The 11,161-nt window shown below is 43.2% G+C and overlaps 1 protein-coding gene across 1 annotated transcript in view; it reads left to right on the top strand.

Moving 5' to 3' along the window:
* Positions 1–11,161, top strand: part of LOC107670406 (mitogen-activated protein kinase kinase kinase 11-like) — a 45,556-nt gene that overhangs the window by 21,550 nt on the left and 12,845 nt on the right. The window contains exons 2-3 of the mRNA XM_016463010.1: positions 8,702–8,882; positions 10,593–10,741. Coding sequence (XP_016318496.1) covers positions 8,702–8,882; positions 10,593–10,741 — 330 coding nt within the window. The remainder of the gene's footprint in view (positions 1–8,701; positions 8,883–10,592; positions 10,742–11,161) is intronic.

The raw sequence follows: 11,161 nt of genomic DNA, 5'->3' as shown, positions 1-11,161 counted from the left end.
TATATATATATATATATATATATAATGTATGTATATTTCGATATAGGTTAGTTGTTATTCATTTTTATATCGTTTGTTATTTTATTTATTATTATAGCTAAATTAAGTTAAAATAAAGGAAAGTTAGAAATTATGTCTTGGTAACTATCCAAAATAAAATGTATATTTTTTTAAATTTTTTTTTAGTTCATGTTTATATATTTTTTTATGGTTTTAGTTTCTGTTCTCATGAATAACCCTGGACAAAGCTATAGAGTCTTTCTTTTGTGATGTAACTTGGAAGGCATTATATGAGCCGCAGATATTCCAGAGGGTTTGACGGGGTCAGAGGTCAGCTATAGCACCTGGTACTGGTTAAACAGCGGCACACAGGAGAGTTAATTAGTGACCGATTTCAGCGAACCCTTTAATGAACCTGCTCTCTGTGCAGCGTTGGCGCCTGAGGGGGCCCGGCCCGGCCACCTCGGTCACTGTGCCCCCTTCACCTCTGGTGCCATCTCCGTAGTGGGCGCCCTGATTTTAGTCGGTGAGGCAAGGTACTGCCCTGGGAAGGTCTCACAGGCTGTTAAATACACAGATTAAAAGCGAAATGTTTTCATTTCGGTTTGTTCTTAGCAAAAAAAAAATTTTTTTTCGTTCAGGCTATACAGAGCGAAATAAGAAAGGTGCTGCATTTAGAAAGAATTCTTATTAACTTTGCTATTATTCTTGAATTTTCAAACTGCTAACACTTTGCACTTTGCAGTTTCGAATTATGCCTTTACTGTATGACCAAAAATTACGGAGTAGTCTATTTAATGTTTCAGCTGTTTGATCGCGCCGGCGCCTCACGCGCACACTAAGCTACTGCATTCATTGGAAACAGCAGCCGTTCACCGTTTTTTTTAAATTTTTTTTAGTTCATGTTTATATATTTTTTTATGGTTTTAGTTTCTGTTCTCATGAATAACCCTGGACAAAGCTATAGAGTCTTTCTTTTGTGATGTAACTTGGAAGGCATTATATGAGCCGCAGATATTCCAGAGGGTTTGACGGGGTCAGAGGTCAGCTATAGCACCTGGTACTGGTTAAACAGCGGCACACAGGAGAGTTAATTAGTGACCGATTTCAGCGAACCCTTTAATGAACCTGCTCTCTGTGCAGCGTCGGCGCCTGAGGGGGCCCGGTCCGGCCACCTCGGTCACTGTGCCCCCTTCACCTCTGGTGCCATCTCCGTAGTGGGCGCTGATGGGGCCTGGCCCGGCCACCTCGGTCACTGTGCCCCCTCACCTCTGGTGCTGTCTCCGTAGTGGGCTCCCTGATTTTAGTCGGTGAGGCGAGGTACTGCCCTGGGAAGGTCTCACAGGCTGTTAAATACACAGATTAAAAGCGAAATGTTTTCATTTCGGTTTGTTCTTAGCAAAAAAAAAATTTTTTTTCGTTCAGGCTATACAGAGCGAAATAAGAAAGGTGCTGCATTTAGAAAGAATTCTGTTCTTAGCAAAATATATTTTTTTTTTCGTTCAGGTTATGCAGAGCGAAATAAGAACGGTGCTGCATGTAGAAAGAATTCTTATTAACTTTGCTATTATTCTTGAATTTTCAAACTGGTAACACTTTGCAGTTTCAAATTAAGCCTTTACTGTATGACCAAAAATGATGGAGTAGTCTATTTGATGTTTCAGCTGTTTGATCGCGCCGGCGCCTCACGCGCACACTAAGCTACTGCATTCATTGGAAACAGCAGCCGTTCACCGTAGGACCGTATCACCGTGTGCACCGTTCGGCGTGAGACCCGGTCCACTGTGGCATATTTTTGCTCATTATGATATTTTTCCGTCGATACTGGAACGCGCGTGAACTACAAAGCCTATTTTACCTAATAAGGCTAATAGTTTAGCTTAAGCTACATCGCCAATATGGACATATTTGTGCCTAAGAGAGGTAAGCCCAACTTTATCTTACGTTTTTTTATAAATTCATTAAATTTACATTAGTAGGCTATTCTTATGCTTGGCTTCACAGATAGCAACAGAGTCTGGGCCAAATCTGGTTTACATTCACTTCTGGCTTTTTTCAGTCTTGATTGCAAATGTTTTTTTTGTTTTTTTTTTTATGTACGATGAATAATTAAAACAAAAATCAGGCGTGTGTATTTGTAACATCAATTACTAGGCCTACATTCTTTTTTTCAGAAATGGAAGTAACTTAAAATGTTATTGTGTTTGTAATTTTAATATTTTTATCTATAGGCCTATACAGCGAAACTACAGAGCTTCCAGTAGGTTATTTTATGGAGCTGTAAACACGGGAATCTCCGACCGCTTGCAACCTTTGACGAACACCCAATTCATATATCAAACTAGGCTATATGTTATTAAATTGTACATAGGCTATATATCAGATTATTTTATTTACAAGTTTCATGTTTGTGTTTATCCCATTTTTTCCCCCGTTGCATCAGAAAATTACTTTCAGAATTTTTATTTTTTTTCAAAGCAAGGGGTGTTTTGATGGGGTGTTTGATGGGGTGTTGCTGTGTGGTTCGGGTGGCTGATGGGGTATTGCTGTGTGGTTCGGGTGGCTGATGGGGTATTGCTGTGTGGTTCGGGTGGCTGATGGGGTATTGCTGTGTGGTTCGGGTGGCTGATGGGGTATTGCTGTGTGGTTCGGGTGGCTGATGGGGTATTGCTGTGTGGTTCGGGTGGCTGATGGGGTATTGCTGTGTGGTTCGGGTGGCTGATGGGGTATTGCTGTGTGGTTCGGGTGGCTGATGGGGTATTGCTGTGTGGTTCGGGTGGCTGATGGGGTATTGCTGTGTGGTTCGGGTGGCTGATGGGGTATTGCTGTGTGGTTCGGGTGGCTGATGGGGTATTGCTGTGTGGTTCGGGTGGCTGATGGGGTATTGCTGTGTGGTTCGGGTGGCTGATGGGGTATTGCTGTGTGGTTCGGGTGGCTGATGGGGTATTGCTGTGTGGTTCGGGTGGCTGATGGGGTATTGCTGTGTGGTTCGGGTGGCTGATGGGGTATTGCTGTGTGGTTCGGGTGGCTGATGGGGTATTGCTGTGTGGTTCGGGTGGCTGATGGGGTATTGCTGTGTGGTTCGGGTGGCTGATGGGGTATTGCTGTGTGGTTCGGGTGGCTGATGGGGTATTGCTGTGTGGTTCGGGTGGCTGATGGGGTATTGCTGTGTGGTTCGGGTGGCTGATGGGGTATTGCTGTGTGGTTCGGGTGGCTGATGGGGTATTGCTGTGTGGTTCGGGTGGCTGATGGGGTATTGCTGTGTGGTTCGGGTGGCTGATGGGGTATTGCTGTGTGGTTCGGGTGGCTGATGGGGTATTGCTGTGTGGTTCGGGTGGCTGATGGGGTATTGCTGTGTGGTTCGGGTGGCTGATGGGGTATTGCTGTGTGGTTCGGGTGGCTGATGGGGTATTGCTGTGTGGTTCGGGTGGCTGATGGGGTATTGCTGTGTGGTTCGGGTGGCTGATGGGGTATTGCTGTGTGGTTCGGGTGGCTGATGGGGTATTGCTGTGTGGTTCGGGTGGCTGATGGGGTATTGCTGTGTGGTTCGGGTGGCTGATGGGGTATTGCTGTGTGGTTCGGGTGGCTGATGGGGTATTGCTGTGTGGTTCGGGTGGCTGATGGGGTATTGCTGTGTGGTTCGGGTGGCTGATGGGGTATTGCTGTGTGGTTCGGGTGGCTGATGGGGTATTGCTGTGTGGTTCGGGTGGCTGATGGGGTATTGCTGTGTGGTTCGGGTGGCTGATGGGGTATTGCTGTGTGGTTCGGGTGGCTGATGGGGTATTGCTGTGTGGTTCGGGTGGCTGATGGGGTATTGCTGTGTGGTTCGGGTGGTTGATGGGGTGTTGCTAGGCGATTGTCAGCATGTTCTGGGTGATAACTTTTTTTTTAGTGGTTTCTGACTGTCTGAAGTCTGAGAGAGATTGTCTGTCTTTGTCGGTCGTGGGCAGGATTCTGCTGCACTGGGGGTTTTTCCCTCAGAAGAATGAGTCTTTGTCTTTGTACGATGTACAGACTCTGTCTGGCACCTCCACACACACACACACACACACACACACGGCTGTGAGAAGGTTAGCCGGTTGATTTGCTGGAGACTGAGGGAAATCATGATCGTCGGAGCTCGCTGAGGCGCATTCTGGGAGCCGCGTGAACAAGGCCGCCTCTCATACGGTAAACAGCCTCTGCATCAAAACCAACACAGCCGGTTGCCGTGGTTACCATCTGCCGGTGTCGCCGTGGCATCCAGACGGTCGCATTCCTTAAGAAAGCCCAGTGTAATTACAGAGTGATTTCTGAGCAGAGAGACGTGCGTTCAGCCACTCGAGCAGATGTGCAGAAGCTCATGTGAGAGCCGATCATTTAGAGACACGTTTGCAGTCAGATCAGGAGCTCAGGACGGCTTCTTATTTTTACTTGTACTGCCGCTATTTTTGTTACAACACTTTACTAGTAAAAAGAGAACGGTTTGATTTAATAAATTGTCTTTGGTAGTTGACAGCAGGACACACACGTGGTTATCTGACAACAGATTCACATGCATGTGATTAGTGGCTTAAAAATAGTTATTTCTTTCCAATTATTAATTATTTATCATTTTTAAAAGGATTATTTATTTATTTTTATTTTTTAAATAAGTCATTCATTATTTTAATTATTTTTTGTTTTAAAAATAATTTTTTATTTGCATTTATTTTTTAGTAGTCAATGAAAAATTAACTGTGTTTATAATTAACATTTCTCTAAACTCATGCAGCGTCTTGTACTATTTATTTTCACTGAGCTTGTTGAGTTTCTCAGCTTGTGAGTGATGATCTTCTGTGTAGGTGGGACGTTCAGCAGGTTTGGGATCAGTGCTCTCGTCTGTAAGGGCGTCAGAGGATGTTTGAGCTCTTCTGGGCAGATCTGAGATCAGGTTTGTGTTTCAGCAGCAATAGAGAAGAGTCCAGCAGCTCTGGATGAATAACGCTGGAGACGGAGATGAACTTTACATGCCCTGATACTGCAACACAGGAAGTGCAGAGAGCAAGACTCACAGACGTGCTGATTTTACTGAATCATTTCTGTGTGGCTGATAAAGGGACGGAAATCTCGGTATGAACGCTTGTCTTTGCATTGTGCGTCTGATTTATGAGCCTTTCCTGTGAGCGCATTTTCATTACACTAGTTGTGCTTAACAACCCCACATCACATAAACGCTTCAGATCTCTGAATAAACTCATACGCTCAAAATCTGATTTCATTCTCCATTTACATTTATGCACATGAGACTAATGTCAGTTTTTACTCTTGTTGTTGTCTGCGCGTGTTTGGCAGACATTTTTATGCATTTAATCCGTTCATGCCCATGATGACTTTGGCTCTTCTGTTTGAGCTTTCTTATTGTGATGAATTGCTTTTGTTTCTCATTTGTAAGTTGCTTGAATGAAGAAATGTCAGTGTGCAGGAACGAACTTTCATGCTGATGTGAGTTGGTCTAACTTATCAAGTAGTTCTACCAGGAGCTCTGATGATGCTGCTTAGTGAAATATGAGTTGTGCCTGTAATGGTTTATGAACGACTCCAGAGTGAAGCATATTCTTGAAAAGCTTTGAAGTGAACACTAAAAACTCTCCTGTGTGTCGCCAGATTCTGACTCTTGCCGTTTTGTAGAAGCGTGCCGATTTCATTTGTGTCACTTCCTGTAGGGGGACGTCACTAGAGAAACCAGCCTTACCGCCACAAAGGAGTGTGTGTGTGTGTGTGTGTGTGAGTGTGTGTGAGAGTGAGTGAGTGAGAGTGAGTGAGTGAGAGTGAGTGAGTGAGAGTGAGTGAGTGAGAGTGAGTGAGTGAGAGTGAGTGAGTGAGAGTGAGTGAGTGAGAGTGAGTGAGTGAGAGTGAGTGAGTGAGAGTGAGTGAGTGAGAGTGAGTGAGTGAGAGTGAGTGAGTGAGAGTGAGTGAGTGAGAGTGAGTGAGTGAGAGTGAGTGAGTGAGAGTGAGTGAGTGAGAGTGAGTGAGTGAGAGTGAGTGAGTGAGAGTGAGTGAGTGAGAGTGAGTGAGTGAGAGTGAGTGAGTGAGAGTGAGTGAGTGAGAGTGAGTGAGTGAGAGTGAGTGAGTGAGAGTGAGTGAGTGAGAGTGAGTGAGTGAGAGTGAGTGAGTGAGAGTGAGTGAGTGAGAGTGAGTGAGTGAGAGTGAGTGAGTGAGAGTGAGTGAGTGAGAGTGAGTGAGTGAGAGTGAGTGAGTGAGAGTGAGTGAGTGAGAGTGAGTGAGTGAGAGTGAGTGAGTGAGAGTGAGTGAGTGAGAGTGAGTGAGTGAGAGTGAGTGAGTGAGAGTGAGTGAGTGAGAGTGAGTGAGTGAGAGTGAGTGAGTGAGAGTGAGTGAGTGAGAGTGAGTGAGTGAGAGTGAGTGAGTGAGAGTGAGTGAGTGAGAGTGAGTGAGTGAGAGTGAGTGAGTGAGAGTGAGTGAGTGAGAGTGAGTGAGTGAGAGTGAGTGAGTGAGAGTGAGTGAGTGAGAGTGAGTGAGTGAGAGTGAGTGAGTGAGAGTGAGTGAGTGAGAGTGAGTGAGTGAGAGTGAGTGAGTGAGAGTGAGTGAGTGAGAGTGAGTGAGTGAGAGTGAGTGAGTGAGAGTGAGTGAGTGAGAGTGAGTGAGTGAGAGTGAGTGAGTGAGAGTGAGTGAGTGAGAGTGAGTGAGTGAGAGTGAGTGAGTGAGAGTGAGTGAGTGAGAGTGAGTGAGTGAGAGTGAGTGAGTGAGAGTGAGTGAGTGAGAGTGAGTGAGTGAGAGTGAGTGAGTGAGAGTGAGTGAGTGAGAGTGAGTGAGTGAGAGTGAGTGAGTGAGAGTGAGTGAGTGAGAGTGAGTGAGTGAGAGTGAGTGAGTGAGAGTGAGTGAGTGAGAGTGAGTGAGTGAGAGTGAGTGAGTGAGAGTGAGTGAGTGAGAGTGAGTGAGTGAGAGTGAGTGAGTGAGAGTGAGTGAGTGAGAGTGAGTGAGTGAGAGTGAGTGAGTGAGAGTGAGTGAGTGAGAGTGAGTGAGTGAGAGTGAGTGAGTGAGAGTGAGTGAGTGAGAGTGAGTGAGTGAGAGTGAGTGAGTGAGAGTGAGTGAGTGAGAGTGAGTGAGTGAGAGTGAGTGAGTGAGAGTGAGTGAGTGAGAGTGAGTGAGTGAGAGTGAGTGAGTGAGAGTGAGTGAGTGAGGAGTGAGTGAGTGTGTGTGAGAGTGAGTGAGTGAGTGAGTGAGTGTGGTCACTGGTGGAGAGACGGACTGATTCTTCTAGTTGGATTGAAGGCTGAGCGGCAGTTTCACTTCTTCATGTTCTGCAATTTCGTTCCACATTTTCTTCATCATCCAGAACATAGATGTGTGTGTGTGTCTAAATATTTATCACAGCAGAAACTGGCCAGTTTAAGGCCTGCTGATTCTGTGTGAGAGTGTGTGTGAGAGAGAGAGAGTAAGTAAGTGTGTGTGTGTGTGTTTGTCCAGGCACAAAGCTCTCTCTCTTCTGTAGCTTTTTGCAACAGCTTTGACGTCACACACACACACACACACACACAGTCTTCCTGCTGAGAGAGAGAGATACTTTTTCATCTCTTGTTCTTTGTGTGTATTTAGACTTTTTGATATATAATCAACTTTTCATATAAAGATCATAAACTATATGGACAAAAGCATTGGGACACTGACTGAATTCAGGTGTTTCAGTCAGATCCATTGACACAGCTGTATAAAATCAAGCACTATCCATGCAGTCAGCATTTACAAACATCTGTGAAAAAAATCTGTTGTTCTGAAGAGCTCAGTGAACTCATGCGTGGTGCTGTGATAAGATGCCGCCTTTGCAATGAGTCAGTTTGTGTAATTTCGTCCCTGCTAGATATTGCACGCTCAACTGTAAGTGGTATTGTTGGAGAGTGGAAGTGTTTAGGAACAGCAGAAACTCCACCAAGAAGCAGACATCGTAGCTTGACGTTTGAGTTTGGGGGGGCCAAACCAAACTGGTGGATTTGGTCAGACGTACTTTTAAACACATTTTAGTTTAGCTATAGTAAATCTACATATTCACATTCACACAGATCAGTGGCAAGTGCATGAGGTTGTCATGGTAACCACATACATCGCCCACGAATTACAGCTGCGCTTCTATTTTCATTTATTAATTTACTTACAATAACAATTTAAAATGTATTAACTTTCACGTATTAACTTTTACATGCGTTATTAACTACATTATATGCATTTTTACTTCATAGAAAAAACTTTATAAATAAATATTTAGTCAAATTCTTTAATCGCTATGGGGGAGCCAGGCCCCCCCACAAGCTACGCCCATGCTTGCTAGGCTAACCGAGACTTGACATCACCAAACTGAGTTTAGCAGCTTAAAATGATCTAATCGCAAGCAGAGTAGCAAAATTGGGTTAAAGGGTTAGAATAGAAATTGTGCTTCAGTATTTTTGCGTTAATTGCATTAAATTATTTTAATGCGTTAAGGATTGTAAAATGAATCGCATGCATTAACGCGTTAACGATGGCAGCCCTAATATAAATATATATCTCTGTGTGTGCGTGTGTATATATATCTATATATATCTATATATATATCTCTGTGTGTGTCTGCTGCTGCTGTGGTTTGTGTTTGTACGATGGCACATTGTTTTCAGAGGGAAAACATTATAGACAGTATTTCTGATGTCTGTCTCTCTCTCTCTGTGTGTGTGTGTGTGTGTGTGTGTGTCAGTTCTGCTGGCGGAGCCTGTGGAGAAGGACAGCATTGAGGGCAAAACCCTGAAGATCACAGATTTCGGTCTGGCGCGCGAGTGGCACAAGACGACGAAGATGAGCACGGCGGGAACCTACGCCTGGATGGCACCGGAGGTCATCAAATCATCCACCTTCTCCAAGGGCAGCGACATCTGGAGGTGAGATCAGTGCTCACTTCATTAACAGAAGCTATGGCCAAAAATACTCGACCTTTTTTCCATGATGAAGACGAGACGACACTGACATCATTAAACATAATGCAACTTAAGGCAATGTCATTGATGAAAAAACATGAGACTAAAATGTTTTAGTTTTAAAATATGCTCTGCATTCAAAATTTCTCTATATTTTCTACAGCAAAAAAGGAGGAAATGATATAGACCTTCATGAGTTTTCATACGGTTGCCAGATTTCAAGAGTTTAAATCCCCCAATCAGAGCTTTTCTCTTAAAACGACCCAACGTTTAATTTTTCTTCCCAACCTGGCAACCATTAACACACTCTCTCTTACGCTTTGGACAAAGTGCTGATGATCTTATTATTTTCAGCTCTGCGTTTAATTTTTCTCTACAACCTGGCAACCATTTGCACGCGCTTTCTCTTGCACTGCAGAAATACACAGAAAATGCTGAATGATGAAGTTTTCCGAGGTTGAAAGCGCTCCGTAACTAACTGTACATGCTGTCATTGAGGCTTTATTCTCGATGTTGGTGAGTCGTGGTTATTGCAGTTAATAGACTTCAGGAATTACCGGTTAACCCACTACTAGAGATCATATGATTAACTCACTGCCGCTGTTACATAATTACCTAATAATGGCTGAAAGCAGGAGCTAAACATGAAGCTCTGATGAAAAGGGAAATTCAGTCCTAGAGTGTCAAGCTGCATGAAAGAGCCTGAACAAATCATATTTAACTCAAGCACTGGTAGTCATAACGAGTTATCATTTCATCCCATACTTCAACATGACTTTAAGAAGTCGTTAGCTGAAACTAAAAATAAAAGCCATTTCGTTTAGGCAAAATGTATATAAGGGTACAATTTGATGTTGCAAAATTTCTGTAAGCGAAAGTTTTGAATTCACAACGCAGCTCAATGCACTGATAAATAATGTATTACATGCACTGATGAAAGAGTCATAAAATCACTTTTAAATAGTGTGATTTTATGTCAGAAAACTCAGGAAACGGCTGCAAAATACTGTACTAATTTGTATACCATGCATTAAATGCACCGTATGAACTTTTGTAGCGGTTATAATTAATCAGACATGAAAAGCCTTTTTTGAGCTTTTAAATGCTGTAATATTCATATCAAAGCATATTGTAAATATAATGTAAATTTAATACCACTTAATTAAGAAAAATTGTTATATCGATGAGACAATAAAATCACACCGTTTGAACACACCTGAACATCATCAGCTTTTATCATAGCATATTTTTAATATTCTGTAATCATGCATTGTAAGTTTGAGGTTTTGTGAGCTGCGATAAATATTTGAGTGTTTAATGAGCTGATGTTGATCGTTTTCTCCGGTTTGATGTTCAGATGAGCTCACTCTGTGTCAGCGCTGCAAGCATATTCAAATATCTGAATATGAATTGAAACAGTAGTTTGATCCACCGCCGGCAATGTCTGGAGGTCTGAAGTTACAGGTGCTTTTGTTCTGAAGCAGCTGATTTGTCTGGGACACGGCGCTCAGATTAACGGCTTTAGATTGATCACGCACGGCTTCAGCGCTTCACGCTCTCCTCTGCAGGGAACATCAGAGAGCCTCCTGAAGCCTGGCAGCGGTTGGTGTGTGTGCATGCTGTAATTAGACGCTATATAAAGCGGCTGTGGGCCGTCTCTCTGTCTGTCTGTAGTTATGGTGTGTTATTATGGGAGCTGCTGACCGGAGAGGCTCCTTACAGAGGGATCGATGGTCTGGCTGTGGCTTACGGAGTCGCTGTGAACAAACTGACCCTTCCCATCCCCTCCACCTGCCCCGAGCCCTTCACCCAGCTCATGTCCGGTGGGTTTATTCATACATTACCTCTAGTAGCCAAAGGAAAAAACTAAATATAAATAATAATACATTTTTCAAAGCATGAGCCTTTTAGGTGCACAATCTTTAACTCAAATTAAAACAGAAAATTAAAATTAAAACCATAAAAAAAGATTCTGTTACTTGAAATAAAATCAATTTTAACTTAAAATGAAATATACAGTGGGTACGGAAAGTATTCAGACCCCCTTCAATTTTTCACTCTTTGTTATATTGCAGCCATTTGCTAAAATCATTTAAGTTAATTTTTTTTCCTCATTAATGTACACACAGCACCCCACATTGACAGAAAAACACAGAATCGTTGACATTTTTGCAGATTTATTAAAAAAGAAAAACTGAAATATCACATGGTCCTAAGTATTCAGACCCTTTGCTGTGACACTC

This window comes from Sinocyclocheilus anshuiensis, unplaced genomic scaffold, assembly GCF_001515605.1.
Source record: "Sinocyclocheilus anshuiensis isolate Anshui unplaced genomic scaffold, SAMN03320099.WGS_v1.1 scaffold1033, whole genome shotgun sequence".
Taxonomy (NCBI): Eukaryota; Metazoa; Chordata; class Actinopteri; order Cypriniformes; family Cyprinidae; genus Sinocyclocheilus; species Sinocyclocheilus anshuiensis.
This window is presented reverse-complemented; position numbering and strand designations above follow the sequence as displayed.